Genomic DNA, 23,003 nt, shown 5'->3' with positions numbered 1-23,003 from the left:
TTACCATCAACATGGTCAACAAGGGAAAATCCCCAATCATCTCAGGTGATTCCGACTCTAATTTCTCTTTGGGAAGCAGGGTCAATTCGGGAATAGCTCAGCTTCAGCTAGAAGCCGTCGGAGATAACGACGACCGTGGGATTCATGAAGAAGTCCATTCCGATGATGAACTCTCGGATTCCTATTCCGCTCTCGCTTCTGACGAGACAACGTCTAGCATAGGGCAAGCTCGAGAGGTACTCATGGTCAACACAGATCAGATAGCCAAAATCATTGAAGAGGACAGATGAACGCGTTATACCTGAGAACCCCTGTGAGCAGCCGATAGGTTACTCCGACTGCAAAGTCAGTGAGTTGTACTATCAGGCTGGGGGTGCGAATGAATCTCGAAAGAGAAACACCCGGGAAGCGGATTCTCACTGTCCGTGTACCAAACTTATCAGGGCAGTATTATCAGCCTGTAGCTGCCCCAAGACCGCTCCGCAGAGGGTCTCGATATTCGAGGGAATTTCCGATGGGATAACGAAGCCTAAATCAAGGCGTTCCCACCAAAGAGGATCGATTGCTCGAGATGATGAACCCCTAGAAGTGACTATCAACATGGTCAACAAGGGAAAATCCCCAATCATTTCAGGTGATTCCGACCCTAGTTTCTCTTCGGAAAGCAGGGTCAATTCGGGAATAGCTCAGCTTCAGCTAGAAGCCGTCGGATATAACAATGACCATGGGGTCCATGAAGGAGTCCATTCCGATGATGAGTTTTCGGATTCTCATTCCGCGCTTGCCTCTGACGATACAACGTCTAGCATAGGGCAAGCTCGAGAAGTGTTCATGGTCAACACCGAGCAGATAGCCAAAATCATTGAAGAGGCCCTGGCTAAGCAGAAGGAAATCTTCAAGTTCGAAATGGAAATGGCTATGCAAGAAATGAGACAAATGCACGACCAACGAATCCGAGCTTTGTCGAACCAGCTAGTTGAGTCCGACCGTCGCACCCAGAACGCCGCAGTTGGCAGCGATCCGGAGGTGGTCGAAATCGTCATGGCCGACGCACCGCCCAAGAATACTGGGGGTGGCCCCACTAAAAATAACAACACTGGGGGTGGACCCACCAGTAATGACAACACTGGGGGTGGCTGTATGATTCCTCTCGAAACTTATCCAAAACAGGATATGGGTGAGGCAAAAAAGATAAAGGAGCTCGAAAGAAAATTCGAAACCCTGATGTCTGTTCGGGAAGTGAAGAAGACCGGTATTCCGTGTCCTTACCCAAAAGAGTGGGATTCGATCCCGTATCCGGCGAAGTTCAACCTGATCAACTTCACGCCGTTCGGCGGGAAGGGCTCCCCCACTCAGCATCTGATCTATTTCAAGTCCCACTTGGGGATGATCTCGGGCAACGAGCCTTTGATGGTTCGGTCATTCGTTGGCACCCTTCGCGGGCCTGCCTTCGATTGGTACCGCCGTCTCAAGCCCGGAAGCATCAACAGCTGGGAGGACTTGGAAGGCATGTTTCTCGCCCATTTCTTCGATGATGACACCGAGGTGTCGATCAGGACACTCTTCGACGAGAAACAAAAAGGCGGAGAGTCGGTGGATTCCTTCATCAAACGTTTCCGCAATCAGGCAATGAACTGCAGGGATCCCGTCACGGAGGAATTCCTCTTGCAGACTTGTCAGAACAACTTGTCCATTAACATCTTGGACGTGATGGGAATAGAGCCGCTCAATACCTGGAAAGAGTTGAAGGCTCGAGGAGAACAGGCTGAACGCTTCATCAGAAGACGGAAGGTCGAGAGGAGCCAACTGATGGTCAACCCACTGGATTCAGATCTCGTACCTCATGATGAAGGGAACGTACCTGCAACGGTTATTGACGATGATCAAACATCACAACAGCAGTCCTGGGAACAACAGGAGAATTCGGACGAGGAGCTCCAAAACGAGTACTCGTTCAAAGACGAAGACGTTCCAGCTATCTTCGAGACCCTTCTCGAAAACAACAAAATCAAGCTCCCGCCCATCACGAATTAGGAAGAAGATGACGATTCTGCGGATCCAACGTACTGCGAGTACCATAGGAGGATTCTCCATCCCACCAAGGATTGCTTTGCTCTCAAGAATAGCATCCATACCTTGGTTGAAGCCGGCGTTATAACGCTAGGGTAAGCCAATTGAAAACGGCATTACTCCAAAGAGTACAAGAGTATAAACTGTTTCTCAATACTCCGATAAGTATAAGAGTATAAACTGCTTCTTACTACTCCAAAGAGTACAAGAGTATAAACTGTTTCTCAATACTCCGATAAGTATAAGAGTATAAACTGCTTCTTACAACTCCAAAGAGTACAAGAGTATAAACTGTTTCTCGAAACTCCGACGAGTATACGAGTATAAACTGCTTCTCAAAACTCCGAATAGTATATGAGTATAAACTGCTTCTTAACACTCCGACGAGTATACGAGTATAAATTGCTTCTCAATACTCCAAAGAGTACAAGAGTATAAACTGTTTCTCAAAACTCCGACGAGTATACGAGTATAAACTGCTTCTCAATACTCCGATAAGTATAAGAGTATAAACTGCTTCTTACACTCCAAAGAATACATGAGTATAAACTGTTTCTCAACCCTCCAATCGGTATATGAGGTTAAACTATTCCCTGATACTCCAATAGGTATATGAGTCTAAACTATTTCCTACCATTGACGGGAAGTTCCTGGAGGATATTACGCTAATATTCTTAAGGATAACCCGGTCAGATAACAAAGTCAAGCCCCATTCCAAGAAAGAAGCTGGGGGTGGATAATCCAATGCATCGGGAAGTTCCCAGAAGAATACCACATGGGTATTCTTAGGGATAACCCAATCATTGTGGAATTGGTGAATAAGAAATTCACGTTCGAACTCTGAAGGTCAGAATGTCTCCTCTTATTCTCTAACTCTCATGAGTTATTTTTAATGTCTCTTCTTATTCTCTAACTCTTATGAGTTATTTTTGTGAGAGGAGATCCAATCTTCTGGTAGGTTAATCTTTTCTCACCAAACCATCCGCTGATCAAATTAAAACGACAGTGGACCCACCAACATTCCCATCTGCCAGTCATTGGCGTTTCTCAGACTCAACGTGCTAGGTCCTAAACGCCTAACATTAAAGTCCCCCTTTGAGTGGTAATATGGGTTGATACTTTCTTTGCTACCCGTATTCCACTCTCTTCGCTTTCTGGTCAAACCTATAAAAGTTAGGGCCAAAGCCAAAATCCCCTCTCGATTCCTCCAATGAACGAGAAGTCCACTTTCAAATCGAGTGATCAAACCTTCTGACAGTTAGGGTCATCTCAAACTCTTGCTTGGTCAAACCTTCCTACAGTTAGGACCAAAACCACAATTCACTCTCGATAAACGAGAAATTCATCTTTAGTTCGGTAATCAAACCTTCCGACAGTTAGGGTTATCCGAATTGTTACGATTCTCGGAGTGGAGATCCCACTCTTAGTTTCATCCTTCCGGATTCTGGGGGTGGAGATCCCACCTCGAGTTTCCTTTCCAGCTGTAGATAGAATATAAAATTCTTCCTCTTCAGCACCGGGAGATAGAATATAAAATTCTTCCTCTCCTCGGACCTTTCCGATGCTCGGAGTGGAGAACCCACTCCCAGTTCATCATTCCGGATTCTGGGGGTGGGGGATCCCACCTCAAGTTCCCTTTCCGGCCGAAGATAGAATATAAAATTCTTCCTCTTCAGCACCGGGAGATAGAATATAAAATTCTTCCTCTCCCGTTTCTCAATCTGTCTTTGCTTTTAGAAAAGACACGATTGTCAAATCCGGGCACTCGATGCACGGGGAATTTTATCCCGAAGCCTGAGTAGGGATAAGTCAACGCCTAACACGCGTTGCCGGGTAGTCTATTCCCGTAAGAAAGACGAAGTCTATGTATTCAAAATCATAGCATTAAGTCTAAGAGAAGCAATTCTCTTAGCACAACGTTACATGTGAAACGGGTTTTAATAATTCACATGCTAGCCCGATTCAAACGGTAATCGGTAAAGGCACATCAAACCCGTTGATGGCTGGGGGTTTGCCAAAAATCCCAAAGCCTATGTCTAACACACATGGCCGGTTAGTCTTTGACCGTAAAAAGGACAAAAGACCACATATTCAACATTGTGGCAGGTTGTTATTAATAACACCATAATCCGTGCCTCACACGCACGGGGAATTTTATCCTGAATCCTAAGTAAGGATAAGTCAGCGCCTAACACGCGTTGCCGGGTAGTCTATTCCCGTGAGAAAGACGAAGTCTACGTATTCAATATCGTAGCACTAAAAGGGTTAACTCTTTTAGCTTAAACGTCACATAGGAGCGGACTTAAACAATCCGCATGCTAGCCCGACTCAAACGGTAGTCGGTAAAGGCTAATCAAATCCGTTGAAGGCTGGGGATTAGCCAAAAATCCTAAAGTCAACGCCTAACACGCGTCGCCGGGTAGTCTATTCCCGTGAGAAAGACGAAGTCTACGTATTCAATATCGTAGCACTAAGAGCGTTAACTCTCTTAGCACAACGTCACATGCGGAACGGACTTAAACAATCCGCATGCTAGCCCGACTCAAACGGTAGTCGGTAAAGGCTAATCAAAGGACTTAAACAATCCGCATGCTAGCCCGGCTCAAACGGTAGTCGGTAAAGGCTCATCAAATCCGTTGATGGCTGAGGATTTGCCAAAAATTCTATAACTGCGAGTCATTGACGCATCAACTCCCCTAGTTGGTCTCGTGACTCGAGCACCCAACAAATTCGGGACAAAATCCACACATGCAGATGAATCAACTTTAACAGTTGGTCCTGCAACCACAACATTCGGGACCGAGATGCTCCAATACCTTAAGAGCTTAAACTGTGTATACTCCAGCAAACGTACGAGTATAAACGGTGTTAATGGCGATCCGTAAACCCTAGGGTCAACGCCGGTCAACGCGTAACCCTAGGTCAACGCCAGTCAACGCGTTGCAATCGGAGTCAACGTTCGACGATCCGAAACCCTAAGGGTCAACGCCGGACAACGCGTAACCCTAGGTCAACGCCGGTCAACGCGTTGCGACAGAAAGTCAACGTTCGACGATTCAAACCCTAAGGGTCAACGCCGGTCAACGCGTAACCCCAGGTCACCGCCAAGCAACGCGTTGCCACTAGGGTCAACGCCGGTCAACGCGTAACCCTAGGTCAACGCCAGTCAACGCGTTGCGACAAAAGTCAACGTTCGACGATTCAAACCCTAAGGTTCAACGCCGGTCAACGCGTAACCCTAGGTCAACGCCAAGCAACGCGTTGCGACAAAAGTCAACGTTCGACGATTCAAACCCTAAGGGTCAACGCCGGTTAACGCGTAACCCCAGGTCAACGCCAAGCAACGCGTTGCGACAAAAGTCAACGTTCGACGATTCAAACCCTAAGGTTCAACGTCGGTCAACGCGTAACACTAGGTCAACGCCAAGCAACGCGTTGCGACAAAAGTCAACGCGCGGTGATCCGAAACCCTACGCCAGCACGATGTGGCGGAGGTAGTTCAAAGTCAACTCAATGACACGAGCCAAACTCAATTCATCAGCTGCAGACTCGAGACTCCGACGACGGCCAGACGATAAACGCAGCGCCGGAAGAACCTCGGCTATTCGTCAAAGCATCGAATAGATCGAAAATCGAAAGAGTCAAGAATTGAAGCTAATTACGCAAACTAAAGGCCAGATCAATCACATCCAAAGTATTCCAGCCTCTTCTATAAAAGAAACGAGTCAGGAACACTTTGGAGGGGGTATCTGTAGGCATCAAAAATTGCCTATAGTTCTCCACAACCGGTTCAGTGTTAACGAGCGACGATGAACGTCACCATCCAATCCACATGAGCCTAATCGACATCGACGAACGACCGAAGTGAATCGATGAGTTACGTGAGCGGATAGGACTTCGGAATCACGAAGACCCGGACCAATCGGGAACCCGGCACTGTTCACAAAAAGGACAACGCCCTTCATGCCTCGACCACTCTACAGATAATCCAATCACCAGAGCGGGTCAAACTCTTCGTCGCGCATCCAACGCAGGGGTGTCTTGGCCGCCAAGACACCCCAAGGGGGTGTCCTCACCTTTTACCACCCCCCCCTCTTGGTTTCCTATAAATAGGCCCCTTAGGCCTTCATTTCAAGGGGCTGGATTTATTTGGTCTTGGAGCAAGGCTAGAGAGAGGAGAGGAGGAGTTTTGGAGACCTAGGCGAAGCCCTGCCGGAGCGAGGAGTGAGCGAGCCGTCTACAGCAAAGGAGGAGTCTTGTTCTTCTTCCCCCTTCTCTTTTCCTTAGTGTTGCCCCTTAGCGGTGATACTAAGTAGAGCGAATATCTCGATTATCCGAGATAGGAGCTGTAAACTTCTAGATCTCACGCAGATCGACGAAGTTCAGAGTTTCTAAATCCCCTCGTGGATAGACGAAGCTCTGCCCGATTTTCTCGGACCAGATCTGAGTGCCCCGGTGGTCCACAGATATCAACATCCCCGTCACAGGCAAAAGACCCACGCAAGCAAGAGATGACAAACAGATCTTGCGTTTGTTTGAAAAGAGTTGTATTTCTTTTGTTTTCATTGTGTACCAGTCTTATAAAAAGGCTGTCTTTTTATTTCATTGTAACGATCAAAGTTGTAATGAATGCAGCAATGAATACAGCAACTTTTTCCGCAAACAATGTGGACTAAGGACAATATCGTGAGGCCTAAATAAACAAGTGGAATAATAGGTAAAATCTCATAGAGAATGAGAGAAATCTAGTGAGTTATAACGAATACATGCGTTGGTATTGGAATATCACATGTAGATGGATAATACGCGACCCTACACCCAGCTGTTGGATACGTGCCACGCTCGTTGTCAGATACTTACATCCCTAAGGCTATGATAGAGAGGGATTATGTAAGTTTTTAAACTCATTTAAAAAGAATATTCTTCTTTTGTAATTATATTACTTGCTAAGCAGCATATATACTGTTTCAATTGCAGATCCATGAATTTGATGAGATTGAGGGAGATAATGATGAGAGTATTACTGAGATTTAGGATTCAAAAGCATTATCAGTCTTCATGTGTTTCATAGAAATCCCGTCGATGAGTTTGAAGGACGCGAGGACAGGTCATGCCAAATTTTAGACTTGTATGCCCGAAAACGTAAGAAGGTTCTAGAGCGGCGCGTGATGATGGATCCAACACTTCTCATAGTGCGGGGCGTGATGATGGAGTCGGTGCTGCTCATAGTGCGGGGCGTGATGATGGAGCCGGTACTTCTCATAGTACGGGGTATGATGATGGAGCCAGTACTTCTCATCCTCATGCACAACTACTTAAATCATCAAGGCTCATGATCATGGATATCGGATTCGGGGATAGGGGAAGGGGTAAGAGAGGGAGAGGAAGGAGGAGACTTTTAGGATGTATGTGTATGATATTTACATTGTGATATAATGTTTATTTTGTGATTTTGATTCTCATGGATATATATGGTTAGATTGTTCAAAATTGTTACTTGCGTGGATCGATTTTTGTGTATATATGTGGTTGAAATTTTGTGTATATATGCGGCTAAAATTTTATGTTTATGGTTGAATTTTTATGTATATTGTTGTGAATGAGTCAGAAAATATTGTATATACAACAAGTTGTGAATAAGGCGGAAAATGCACTGTGCGTGCATGTCTGTGCATGAGCCCGAACTTCATGGGATTCTAAATCCCGTAAACTTGCAAGAAACCAATTGCTAGAAAGCTCAATCAAGCTCTTTGCCAATTGAAGCCTGCAGCTCCACAAGATTCTAAATGCCGTGAAGCTGCAACCAAACTTGACGGGATTCAGAATCCCGTGAAGTTTGGTAGCACTCCTCCGCCTGTGCCAATCATTTTTATTTAAGAGTGATAATTCGATTAAACTTTACGGGATTTAGAATTCCATAAAACTAGTATGTACCCTGTGCAAAGCATGACAACTTATTTTTTCTATCATTGTATTTTAAATTTGCGGCTCTCTAAGTTTTAATACATTTGATTTGATTACTGTATACTTAAAATTAAAAATCATAAATCATATAAAAATATATGTTACCAAAAATATTATCATCTGATGCCTATACATTCTTGCTCTAAAGAATATAAGGTCAACTCTAAATTTCCTAGTTTAAGAATATAAATTTTAATGAATTACTAAATTAGCTGAATGTCTCTTTCTAAAGTTTTGTCAATGGTAAAATTTTGCAGCCAATTACTATTCAAGAGGTCAATTACTATTATCTATTTCTTCATCTTTCATTTTTCTTATTGTTCTACAAAAGAAAGTAAGTCTTTATATTTACAAATTTTCTTTTAAGTTGAAATTCCTATGCAATTTATTAATAGTTATTTGTGAACTTGTCCCTTTCTTTCGTTGTTATTGTCCACATTTTTCAATATGACACTGTTTAGAGGGTTAAAATGAGTATGTGAATGAAATGAGTAATATGTGAATAAAAATATTGATGGCTACTGGTGTAGTGACATGAATACATTACATACAGGTCTCTTCAGATGAGGATAAAATGAGTAGTATATAAAGTACACATTCTGGTATGGGTTCTTTTTGTTTGAGCTTCATGACGGATAGCTTTCTTTGGTACTCAATTCTGGTATGGGTTCTTTTTGTTTATGTTTATTTAGATAGGCAATAATGATGATAACAAACTGAGAATGCATCCTAAATTAATTATGTAATGTTTAGGTGAGGCAATTTTGTGTGGAATGCAACCTACATTGATATTACAATGTTTGGCTGAGGTAATCCCTCAGAAGAGCAACCTATATTGCATCATAGTTTTATAGGAGAGACAATCTTTTATGACCAATCTATTTATATCATGAGCCCTAGTAAGTATTCATGGATTCTGGTGCTGATTTTGAGCCTGTTTAGCTCTATTTTATGTAGGAATTGGTGTTATTTTGAGCTCTGTTTGAGTTCCTGGTGCTATTTTTGATGTTATCATGCTGATTTTGGGCTATTTTAACTCTGTTTTTTTGTAAATAGGTTCGGTTCTGAGCTCTGTTTGAGCTGGTGGTGTTGGTTTTGATATTTTCATGCTGATTTCGAGCTTCTTTAGCTCTATTTTATGTGGGAATTGGTGCTATTTTTAGTTGGTGTTGTTTTTGATGTGATCATGCTAATTTCGAGCTTGTTTAGCTCTGTATTTTGTGTAAATAGGTTCAGTTATGAGCTCTGTTTGAGCTGATGTTGCTATTTTTGTTATATTCAAGCTAATTTCGAGCTTGTTTAGCTCTATGTTGTGTGAGAATAAGTGTTGTTTTTGATATTTTGATGCTAGTTTTGAGCTTGTTTAGTTCTATTTTGTGATATTTTTTGTTCAGTTTATTGCTCTATTTTGTGGGAATAGGTGCTCTGTTTTTATATTCAGTTTATTGCTTTATTTGTGTGGGAATAGGTGCTGTTTTTGCACATCGCATATGAAAAAGTAGTCCTATAATTGAAAGAGCTGGTATTATCATGTAGTCAGCAATTATATAGTTATAAATTGAATAAATTGATAGATTTGTATTAACTGTGAATTTACTAGAGCATCGAAATAGACAACTTCATAAATTGTTGCTTATGAAGCCTTTATTGATTCTGGTTGAGTATCGAAGAAATTGACAGATGAAGTCACTAAATGCAAGTTATTCTCACTGTGAGTATTCCTACATGTATAATCAATAAGTTATTATCAGTTATATAGATAGTTCACAATTCATTAATTTGACATTATTTTTCACAAAGTGACAATAATGTATAGTGTAACCTTATCACCTTTGTAGTAAATTTTTGACTCTTGCTTCCTAAATATTAAAGTACACTTTTGTTGTTGTCATTAATGAAAATGTATTGTTACTTATGTATCAATACACATGCATACAAAGGTTAATGCATATTTATAGTTCTAAATGTTAAATATATAATAGACATTGATTTAAATTTTACCTCTGAAGTTTTTTAGTAAAACTCCAGTCACCATCATAACAACATTGTTTGTATCATGATCTTTAAATTTGGAGTCAAAGTCGATTGCTAGTTTATTCCATAATGTGACCATACACTCGTCATCCCTGTAAGAAATAATGATTCATATTAATAATAATTATGTCTATGAATTTCGCATTAAGTTATAATACAATCTTACTCTTCATCTATTAGTTTAATAGATCTACGTGTCGACATTTTCCCAGAATTTGTGTACTCTCCTATCGAATAGACTTCCTTCACAATCCCTATAATGTCTTTGATAGTATATTCATAATAACTTAGCATTTATGTATTCGTAATTATAAAACAAATAAGGTCACTAATTAGTACCTCTTAGATAAGTATTCTTATTTTTATGTAAGTATAGTTCATTGAAAGGAACGAAGTTAAATTTTTATTTTCAACTCTATGTCATTCTCTGCTTGAAGAACTCTAACCACTATTTGCTTGCAAAAACAGATGAGTATTTTGCTCTCCATTGTTTTGTAATTGCCAAATGCATTAAGTACTCTGAACTTGGATATCACATGTATCTTTCCCTCTTCAAGCAATGAACTGAACCTTGACATCTCAGTATGTCTGATTGTCCCTTAACAGTGAGTGTCATATGCAGTTGAATATCAAATTATTAGTATGATCAAATATGCAGTTGAATAATTATTTTAATCTTTAATTTTTGAATTAAACCGCTCAAATTGCACGTGGTTGTAAAATTATATTTCTATAATAATATAGGACAAAGTTAATTTGTCACATGATATAGTAATAAAATGCTATTTTAGTTGTTCAGAGATGTGGTCATGACTGAGTGAAAAGAGCGTAGAAAGACAACATCCTTCACCAATTCCCATTTTCTATGAAAACGTGTCGAAGCAAACACCAAAGGCCATCTCTAACAAATGCAATATTAAACACAATGGCGTTAACAAAATTTAAAGTTCAAGAGAAATCCAATCTCAGCTACATTAATCCAACTAAAATAAGCTTATGAATTAAAAATAATAATAAATAAATAAAAAAGAGAGTGAGAATTGCTTCTTAGCTTTCAAGAGATGCTTGTGTTATTAATAGACTTACTGTGCTTTCACTTCCATCAATCCGTGGTCGTGCAGTTGAAAAACATATTTAATGATGAAAAAGCTTTGTAGAAAGCAAGATAATGGCCGAAGTAAAATCAAAAGGAGAGTAAGAATTAAACCTCAAATTTGAAGAGATGCTTGAGTTAGGATTATGACTCTCATTGAAATAGTAAGCAAACCAATCCTTGATTCCACTGCAGATCCTTGAACCTTACTGAAAACATGGAGAAATCATTGGCTCCCCTTATCAGATCCCTCGGTGAGTCCTTAAATCTCCTGTAATCCTCCTATTGCTACAATTATCATCATTAAAACGATTTCGTTCACGCCAAATTATGATTTCTCATAAAACGGGAAGAATTATAGAGATTTAAGTTTCCAAATTCTATTTAATTTCTCAAACTATTGCCACTTCTAGTTTGAGGTTTTAAGTTTATGACTATGTTTCAACTTTCATTTGTATAAAATAAAAAAAGGTAAATCACAATAACATTCATCCTTCTAAGAGATTTAATATACCTTTAGAAATTCATGGGAGAGATTGAATTCTGCATCAGAAGCGAAATTAGGCCGATGCGCTGGCTAAAATGCAAGATCTCGAAGTGATCAAAAAGTAATCATAATGAAGAATGAATTATGCAATTAAGATTTTTCTTTCCAAAATCCATTCCCCAAAAGATAAGCTACAGGGCCTGTTTCTAAGAATTTAATCAAATAGGTAGCATGCACTGCACAAAAAATAAAAAATAAAGAATCACAACTTCTCCCTAAAAACATTAAAATCAGTATTAGAAGCAGAAAATCTTCTATATGCAAGTATAGCTAAAACTGGTTTCCATGATTTTCTCTCAGAAAAGTATTAGACGTATCTCTTTAAGTAATTTAATCAAACAGGAAGCACGCACCATCAAAATGACAACTTGGACCACATAACAACACAAAAATTAGTACCAATAGCAGCAAATTAGTTGGACTATAAAAGTAACACTGAAACTTCCTTCCATAATTACCCCCCAAAAAAATATTGTATATCTCTTTAAGGAATTTAATCAAACATGTAGCGTGTCCTTTTAAAATCAAAACTTTGCCCCAGAGAAACGCTAAATATCAGTATCATGAGCTGAAAATTCACTAGATTTCTTCTTGGACGTCGATTTCTTCATCCTCGTCAGCACTTGAGACGATAAGTCGATAAGCGGCTTCTTCTTCTTCTCATTCTTCGAATTCTTTACGCTCGAAGAGGAAGCGGCGACGTAGGGGTCCTTCAATATCTTCTTCTTCGTCGCGAGATCCTCCTCCTCCGCCACCGTCGGAGAGGTTTCGCTGATCGATAAGCTTCTTCGGGCGGCGGCGGCGGTGAAAGCGAATAATTTGGAGAGGTTCTTGCGCATTGGCAGCGAGCGAGAACTTGATTGAGCTCGCTCGAGATTCGAGGGTTTTCTTTGTGTCTCGAATTTGGAAATTGGAGGAAAATTTGGGAAGAGGAAAATCGTGAAGGCGTTGGAGGTGTGAGCGTCGAGTGGGGTTTTGAGCCATTTGTGAAATTTACAGATTATATTTATTTATTTATTTCTCTATTATTTGTGAAATTTACATGAAAGCGGGTATTGGGCTTTGGATTGCAAAGTGGAGCTATTGCTTTGGCTTTGAGTTTTTTAAAATTTGAAATTCAGATTGTCCCACCTACCTGTTCATGCTACAGTAATTAATTTAGTGTTGAATTTAGTGTAGCATGAACATTGATCCTCCTATTTGTATAAAGGAATAGATTTTTGCAACTTATTTAGTATTTTCGATCCAATTTTAGCCGGGTTGAATTAGGTCGAAAATGCTAAGTTACTCCCAAATAAGTCCATTTTTATAAATAAATTTCATACAAGGTTGGTTTTGAAAATTTGTCGTGACGAAAATAACTCGAACTGTTCCTCCTCGATCGGCTAGATCTGCTCTTCTCCTCCACCGATTTAGAAACAAAACCCTCGGTCTCTCAGCTCTCGCCATGGAGGACTCGGGCCCCACTAACAATGGAGACGCGTCCCCACTCCCTAACGGATCCGATCCGGATTCCGCGCCGGTGATCGTTGCAGGATCAAGCGGCGTCGTATCAGACAGTGATCCTTCAGGCGTTAAGTTGGAGGCTATGATGGGCGAGGGGAGCCGTACTTTTACGATGAGGGAGCTTCTAGATGAATTGAAAGAGGACCATAATGGATCTGATGGCAGCAAGAATGTCGGCGACAGCCCTTCTTTCAGGTTCCTCTTCAAGTCTTCATCTATTTCCCCGTTGTAGATATTTTTGCTGATTAGATTTAGGACGCAGTTGAGTCAATTTCGGACTAGATGATAAAATTTTCTCTTATTTGCTACAGGATTTTCCATTTATTCTGTTCCTTTGATAAATTGAAAGCTATTCATTGTAAAATTTCAAAACTAACTACCTTATTGTCTTCCACAACAGCACGTTTCGCCTCTAGATGAATGTACTTTTATCATGCAGACTTGATTGTTTGATTGAAACAGTGCTAGACTCTCATATCCTGGTGTGCATGACTTTACATTGGAGAGAGCCTACTCACTCTTCGTCATGCTCTATGCCAAAATTGTCTATGTAAAGTGTGATCTTTAAGTAGTTACATTTCCAATTAATTATTATGGTGCATGAATTCTTTAAGGCTGTGCCCGTGTTGTCAGTACTGATGCTTGCTTGATTAATTCATGATCTTGTTGTAGGACATAGTTGGCTTCTTCCACTAAACCTACCATCCCAGTCATTACCACTAATCCATTCTCTATACGGTTGCTTATGGTTAAAGTCACTACCCTTGACATTAATGCTATATTGAATCCAAAATGATTTGCCGCATTTAAATGACTAAAGTCATCATCATTATCAAGATTGTTGTTGCTGTCCTTTTTGCCATTACTATAACTGTCACCACCTTGATTTGTGCATCATGTCCTTGAAGAGTGCGGAGATCCTTTCTTTGTATTTTTTACATTCCTTGCCATCCACTTTTAGATGTTAAAACTCCAAACTATGAAATATTTTTTCAAGGGCCTCTTGATTTTCAGTAATAATTATCTATACAATTAATCATCTAAATGTGATCACCATGTGTTTAGGAGCTAGAACCGAGAAGGGGCACGAGGCTTGAGAACAAGCCATTTGCAGCATAAGCACAAAATGTAAAACGACTTGCAAAGGAGATTATTAAAGCTCTTGGTTCTAATGTTCATCATTTTTCGGTTAGATTATATTGTATAAGCTTAGGTTTCTTAGATTTTGTTTAAGAGAGGAGATTGTTTAAGATTGAATTACTAATGTTCATCATACTTTAGTTAGATAGTTTACGGGATTAAAGAATGTTAAGGTGATCCTTTGCAACTACTATACTTGCAAACAGTAAGTCTTTTGCTTTGGATTATTATTTAGTACTTGTGTTTTTCAAAATCCTTTTAAAAGACATGGCTGGTGTCATAATCATGAATCTATGATAATGAATTAGTAAAGTTTGCATGATAATAATACAACAAGAACGCCTCTATCCCAAGTGTTTGGGGTCGGCTACATGAATCCTATTCTTCCATTCCGTTCTACTATGGGCCATCTCCTCTGTTAAGCTAACCATAACCATATCCTTCTTAATTGATTCTAACCAAGTTCTTCTAGGTCTACCTCTAGATCTCTTTGCTCTATTAACTATAATATTATCACTTCTCCTAACTGATGCATACATTGTACATGGCCATACCACCTTAATCAATTCTATCTCATTTTATCATCTGTAGGAGCAACCTCTAATTTACTACGGATGCACTCATTTCGTATCCTATCTTTTAGTGTATACCCACAAGACCATCTCAACATTCTTATTTCTGCTGCACTCATTTTTGGCACATGTTATTTTTAATTGCCCAGCATATTCTGATCCATAAAGCATTGTTGGTCTAATAACTGTCCTATAGAATTTTTCCTTAAGTCTAACAGGTACTCTATGATCACACAAGACTCCTGAAGCACTCCTCCATTTTAACCATCCCGATTTGATTAGATTGAGAATATCATCCTCAATCTCACCATCATGCTAAATGATTGATCCTAAATAGCGAAATTGATTGCTTTTAGATATTTCTTGGCCATCAACACATACTCTAGGCTCTTTTCTCCTAGTTTGCATGATAATGAATTAATAAAATTTTCCTAACTTCTTGTCATTTATCTAACCTCTTTTACGTTTTTAACTTGTCTATATTTATCTATTTCTTCATTTTGCTGAGAATCAAACTGCCAACCAATTTTTTTGCGTTATTCAGTTACATCGACGTTGAAAGGCTTGAGTTCTTTTATTGTTTCTTCTCCATTGCTGCATTTGTATATATGCTTTCATGTAGCGTAAATATGCCATATTCTCTTTTTGTTCATAATGGATGTGTTAAACGTGAGCTTGTTGGCTTTGTTTTATCATTTAAGTGAAATTTGTAATAGATATGTTATTATTATCTCTGGATGCTCTTACATTCTAATCCCTTTATTTCAGTCAAGATAGCTCACAACAACAACATAGAGGCCACCAGGATACCTCTCTTGATTTGATCAACAACATCAGTGGAGTAGACGAGGATGGTCGATCTCGCCAGAGAATTCTAGCATTTGCTGCTAAGAGGTATCTTCTTCTATAGCTATTGTCTTCTCAGCTTTCTAGTTGTTATTCTTCAAGACAACTTTGACTATATCATACTTAAACTAACATTTTTGTTAGATAATTGCTATGAATATACTTGCTGATAGTATTACTAACATGTCCTGCCTCATACAGTGAATAAAAGCTAGACTCCTCACTTTTAGTGTATCTCTTATAAGATTGAACTACTGTCTGTGCTCAAAGATTTCTACTTTTACAAGATTAGCCATGTGTTTGATGGTCACATGGTAACATAAAATCAAAACTTGCACATCTTTGTATCGTTTACTTTAGTTTCTCTTTACTTAAGTGTCTGGTATTAATGAATAAGCATGGGGTACTTTCCTCCAGAATGATCACTGTTCATGTGTATTTAAGTGACTGGTAGCTCCTACAACCATCAAATACAGGAAAATATCACATCATTTTGATTTCTGTTTACTCTTTCATGAATCAGTTATGGTTTACATTTTACAATAGAATTATTATTACACAACTCTAAGAATATTCAATGTTATTTAGTTTATTTAGTAAAGTGGAAACATCATAAATCTCTTTCCTATCTTGAGATCTAGATGCTTCATACAATTCTGTAAATTCCTTTACTTTGTTTCATAAAGATCATGTTTTTTCCTTATTCCAAAACTATCAATATATGTTGTTTACAAACAACTAATGCTGAAGGAAGGTCTGCTGTAACACATCTTGCAGTAAATGCAGAAAATTGTACTTCTGCCTGCACAGATTGGGTTGTACATCACAAGATCTAAACTTAGATGGATTAGTCATGATTTTAGGCCAAGATCCTTGCTAGTAGGATGAAAACATCTGAGATAAGTTCTGGGGCTGCAAAGTCTAAAAGTTTCTTTTCTGAACTTAAATATTATTAAGGTACGGTCATTTAGAAGTTCTTAACTAAGTTTCTTGGTTGGTTTCTTGTTTTCTATGTGGAAGTAGATTGGCTATGTCCCCAAAAGTGTGAACGTTTGGTTTTAGAAGCCTTCTACTTTAGGAAGCTTTTCTTCATGTTACCTAGGATAGTTACATTAATGAGTTCAAGTAGATTTGGATCCTACCAAGAAGCCTTTCTTGAGGCTTGTTTTGTAAAATGGATATGCATTAACAAATGCAATATACATAACTTCTATGTGTATCTTGTCCTTTTTATTGTATTCTTTCTCAAACTTTAAGTTATTTCTTTCTCCCTCTTTTCTACTAGATGATTTTTGTTTTACATCTCTCAAAGGTCATCCTTTTGACCATCTATTGGAGTTCAGATTTAACCAGATGCCTTAGAAGTCTCCATTAGAGTATTGGGATCACCTTGACTTCTCTTTCCTAAGATGTAGATTATTGAGTTCTCGCTGGACTCATGTTATGGCATCCCTGTAGGTTGCGTCAGATCAGTCTTAAATCTAATGGCTATTCCATGAGAAATTAATATGCTGTCGTGCAATTTGGTTATATGAGTAAACGATTGTGCCCAGGGTTTTGAAGTCATGATAGGCATGGTGATTTTCACTTGCACATTTAATATTGGAAATAAGTTTTTCTAGCAGGGGATAATGTTGAATAGCTCTACATTTTTTCTCTTTTGTTATCTTGCTTAAATTTTTTAATTTTATTGATCTTTGGATGTGAAGGGTATAACTAACGCTGATCAAGAATAAGAGTTGATGTGGGAGTTCTTTGATTGTTTTAATTTTATATTTAAGTTATTCTTAGTTACTATGGAAATTTGTTTGTGTAAAAGAAATTTTTATCCCTATAGAGTTGCTTCTCGCATTGAATTGATGTATAAAAAAATAATCTCGTAATGAATTGGTCCAAGGCTTGCGTCATTAGGATTATTTTTAAAGTTAGCTTGAATTAAGTACTTGTATGGAGATAAATAGACATTTTGGTTTCCTTTTCTGAGTCTATTAGAAAGCGTGTGAATATTCCTTTGTTTTCCAAATGTTCTTCCCTCCCTTTCTTTACTTTCTTTTGACACCCTCTTCATCTTCTATAGTTTTTTCTCTTTCATTTCCTCATTGTATTTGAGACTCAGCATCAGCATTATAAATTTCTGTTCATTATTCATTCTCTTATGCATTCCTTATTCATTAGTATACCTTCCCCTTTCACATTACTTCAGACTGATGAAACCTAGTGTTCTCCGTGACATTCTTTCTTTTGGCTTGACATGAGTAAGAAATGACTTAAAGAAGTTTGCTAGACGAACCGATTTTATCTTTAACATTTTTCTACTTCCTTGGCATGGTTTTTTTTTTGTACGTCTCCTTTCATTTGCTCATATTTCTGAATTTTGTGACTAGAGATACATTGAGGGCTTTCAAACATGAGAAAGTGTCAATATAGATAAGTACCCATCCATACAGCAACTGTATTTAAAGAATAAACCTTCATGTTATTAGGGGAATGATGGCTTGTTTGATATCGGATATTACTTCATACGTTCCAGCCTTGTAAACTGTGAAGGTTATATGTCATGTTGGTGGAAATTCATATCTAAGTCATATCTGATTGTCTGTAAGTCAAGTAACATCTTTGTTACCTATTGTAGATATGCTAATGCTATCGAAAGGAATCCGGACGACCATGATGCATACTATAACTGGGCATTGGTGCTTCAGGTGTGGCTCTGCTGTTTGCTTTAACATTTTATTCTTAGTCATAATCTCCATTAAGTCTTAGGCCATGCGTAATGTCCTGTCAAATACATTTTTCTCACACCATGATTAAAGAAAATAATCTTTAAGACAAAGCGACTGCAAATAGATTGCTAGTCTTATGTACAGCTTAGTATAATATTTGTCTGCATCATGTTGCATAGGAAAATTCAACCTAAGCTTCCTTTCATCAAACAGTAAAATAAAAAGTATTCTCAATAACTGAAGACTAGTGCATACCCTGTGCAAAGCACGACCTCCTTTCTTTTTTAAGCATTGCATTTTGAACATTGCTTCCCTCTAAGGTTTATACATTTGATATAATTATTGTATGCTTAAAATTAGAAATCATATCTACTGCTCTATACTTAAAGGGTACTGTAGTATTTATTGTAGCATGAACAATAAATCTTTGGATCTTCCTTTAAGTATAGAGGAGTAGATATGCAAACTGGAGAAATAGTAGTGGAACCTTTTTCTTTTCCTCAATTTTACAGAGAAGCTGAAATTCATGTAACCACATGCCACCTTTAATTGAATACTTTTTAGAAGTGCTGAGGGAAACATGCAACAGTCTGATCTCCAAACAATTTTAGTTGGATAAAGGTCATATACTATGGAAACATGCAACAATCTAATCTCAGATACTAGCTATGGTCCTTATTCAATATTAGCTATTGAAGCTTCAGTGCAATTTCACCATAGGCACATAAACTTTCAGCAATCTAATCGCCAATACTACTATGGTCCTTATCCTGATTATAGCTATTGAGTCTTCTATGTATTTCACCGTGGGCACTTACAACAGTTCACAAAGAAAGCATACTTAAGGCCTCATTTTATGCGCAATAAATATTAGAGATTAGACAATAAAAATTTTATACATAATATTAGTGCTGATGTTATCTATTTTTTGACAAGGAACAAAAATATTTGCCAAGAAACCGAGTGAGAGAAACTAATTCATGTGTTCTTGGAAACCAAAGGGCAGGGATTTAAAGGATTTGATGTTGTGGTATAGTATGTACAGATTTAGCCACTTAAATATGTGCTACAACAGTTTCTAAGGTTTGGATTGTATTGGACCATACATATTTGCTGTGATAGATTAAATCAGAGCATTTTTATCTGCTAACAACTATTCACTCTAGTTGATTCCATTAGACAATGGTAATTTGATTACAATGTTAGAAAAATGATCTGGGCCAAAAGTCAGTAGTATTGTTTGAAAGGTTTTTGGTCTCATCCACTCTCCGTCTGATACCAATTGAAACTGGACAGTGGTGAATGCTAATATAGGAAGAGATGAACAAGGGAAACTTGTTTTTTTAAATATTAAAAATTTATTTGAGGGCATTGTTTTTTGGAAAAAGAAAACAAGAAATAAACAGCTGAAACTATTGGCTGTAAAACATGGACAAGGGTATGATTTTCAGTATGGGCACATGACATGACAATTTTGTGAAAGGTAGGTTATGGGGTTCGACTATATAGCAACAACAATAATAATAAGTTGGCTAAATATTAGAAAACTCCCCTAAACTTTTGACGATTATCGAATAACCCCCTATAACTTTGAAAATATAAGGAAACCCCTCTTATGTTTGAGGGTTAAAAACCTCTTTACCTTTGAGATTTTATTAGAAAACCCCTTTATGTGTTTTTTTTGCGGGGGTGGTGGTGGGGGGGTTTATCTAATAATCGTCCAAAGCTAAGACAGGCTTTTTGATAATTGGCCTAATAAGTTTCATGAGATCAATATTGTCTCATTCATGTTCTGAGAATTAAAATTCCTATAACATGTTCGGGTAATTGCATATTAGTCCATTAAATCTTCTTTAATTGCCAAAAAGTCCCTCAGATCTTCAATTTTCTTGCCAAAACGTCCCTTTGGTTAATAATTAGGGTAAATTTGAAGATTTGAGGGACGTTTTGGCAATTAAAGATGATCTAAGGGACTAATATGCAATTGCCCCAACATTTTTATGTTTTTCTATTATGTTGATCTTGAATTAGAATGATGCTCGTTTTTGAACCAGATACCTAAAAGACCTTTTAAAATGATAGTTCTGACAAGATAGCAGATCCTTAGACACTGTTATAAATAACGGTAAATAGCCCCGTAATAGCGGCGCTAATAGCGTTAGCGGTCCCTTCCCGCGACGCTATCGTCCGCTACGCTATCGCGCAATAGCGGTGACATATTGTGGAATATGTCTGTTTGTAAAAGCGACCAATAGTGTGTCATAACGGTAAATAGTGAGCGATTGCATTCGAAATTTGCTTTTTGACTGTCATTTAAAAGCGGTTTGAGGCTTTTTTTTTTAATTAAACTCAACCCTTGACCATTGCATTCCACCGTCTCCTGTGATTTTCAGCATACTCCCGTCACCTCTCATAGCCTCTGACACCTATCTTGATACTTCCTCTCACCTCCTTCACCGTGAGCTCCTCTTAGGGTAGTCCTGTCACCGTTAAGTTCTTGTCACCGTTAAGTTCTTCTTCTTGAAGACGATGATTTTTTGACTCCTCCAGTCATCTTCGGTATTACGTGATGGTTACATGTCTATTTCATGTTTAGGATCTCTTTAAATAATCTAATATGTACTTTTAGATTTCTTAGATTTTTCTTTAATTTTCTTTTGTTTAGTATTTATACATATCTAAATTAGACCGCTATTTGACTTTGCGCTTTTTACCGCTATTTTACCGCAATAGCCTGAAATAGCCTTAGCGACGTCTCACCGCTACGCGACGCTATCCGCTATCGATAACCTTGTCCTTAGAAGACAAAAACCATAGCCTTTGATTAGTCAATGACTTAAAAAACCCCGACGCTTTTAGAGCTACAAAGGTTTAGGCGGGCCTGGGAGAGGGGGAGTATGTCAAGTATTTTCCTGGAATAATGTCTTCTTAGGTTATTTGCATGACCATAGTAAACTCCTCGTTGTACAGAAATGGTATGATTTATACAATCAATGAGTAGGTTGTTTACTTATTGTTCACTATATGCATTTCATATTATATTTACTTACTGTTCTTTAATGCAGCTGTTTGCGTATCTATTATTATTGCACTAATCGAGCATTCCTATACTTATACTTATCTATTACATACTTAAACTTCCATTTTCTTCGACACTATGAACCTTGTCTTGTACTGAGGAACTGATATTGTTTCCAGCCGACAAACTGAACGCTTCAGTTCCACATCAGGCATTGTTTTGCAAAGAAGTTAATTATCAGTTAGTGGGAGCTTGGAGAGTTATGCAATTTTGCTAGGAATAGTTTCTTATCGAGTAGTTCTTTTGTACATTGTGGATATCACATAGAGGGATAAGGCTTCTCATAGACGGATAAGGCTTCTTGATCTAGTTTTCTGTTCTGCTATATATATATATATATATATATATATATATATACATGCTGTTCTGTAGATATTATATATTATATATATCTTGATCATAGTTTTCTGTTCTGCCTATATATTTTATTATTATATATATATTATATATATATATAGATATATATTATATAGTATATATCTATATATATATACTAGAAACAGAAACTAGATTCAAGTATATATATAGTATATATATATATATATTATATTGATCTAGTTTTCTGTTCTTGCTAGAGAGATATATATAGCTTGATCTAGTTTTTGTTCTGTATATATATATAATATATATATAGCACAGAACAGAAAAACTAGATCAGATATATATATATATATATATATATATATATATATATATATGTATGTATATGTTGTATATTATACCTATATGTTATATATGTATATATATTCTACAATATACATAATATATATAATATTATATTATATAGCCAGACAGAAAACTGATCAAGATAGCCTTATCCGTCTATGAGAGCCTTATCCTTACGCATGTGATAATCCACAATGTATACAAAAGACTATTATATAGAATATATATTATTTATATATATTATATATATATATAGAGAGAGATGAGGATAGAACTTGTGTAATTAGGTGATAGTGAATAGTGTGTCCACCAAACTTTATATCCATTATTAACATATAAAAGTCATCATATCATGCAAGGATCCCTTAGGAAACATTCTAAGGGTTAAAAAGTTTAGTGATGTCACTTAAGTGCGACACAAGTTTTGCTCTATATATATATATATTATATACTTATATATATATTATATATATTATATATTATAGTTACAGATATAGATATACATATAACATTATACATATACATACCACATAACATACAGATATAACATACAGATATATATATACATAGTATATATATATATAATATATATATATAATAAATATATATATAGATATATAATATATAATATATATATGTGGTGTGTGTGTGTGTGTGTATATCTGTATGTGTATATGTATATGTGTATATGTGTATGTATATATATATTGTGTAATATCTGTATGTGATATATCTGTATGTGTATATGGATATCTATATATGT

General features: G+C 37.5%; 1 protein-coding gene across 1 annotated transcript in view; it reads left to right on the top strand.

Annotated features, from left to right (window-relative positions):
* The window catches only part of LOC109826724, a 34,415-nt gene continuing 24,495 nt past the window's right edge, over positions 13,084-23,003 (top strand). Inside the window, exons 1-3 of the mRNA XM_020393739.1 lie at positions 13,084-13,409; positions 15,695-15,820; positions 18,405-18,487. Coding sequence (XP_020249328.1) covers positions 13,156-13,409; positions 15,695-15,820; positions 18,405-18,487 — 463 coding nt within the window. The 5' untranslated portion in view covers positions 13,084-13,155. The remainder of the gene's footprint in view (positions 13,410-15,694; positions 15,821-18,404; positions 18,488-23,003) is intronic.

The sequence above is a fragment of the Asparagus officinalis genome, chromosome 10 (assembly GCF_001876935.1).
Source record: "Asparagus officinalis chromosome 10, Aspof.V1, whole genome shotgun sequence".
Classification (NCBI taxonomy): domain Eukaryota; kingdom Viridiplantae; phylum Streptophyta; class Magnoliopsida; order Asparagales; family Asparagaceae; genus Asparagus; species Asparagus officinalis.
Note: the sequence above shows the minus strand (reverse complement) of the source record. Positions and strands in the feature narration are given on the sequence as shown.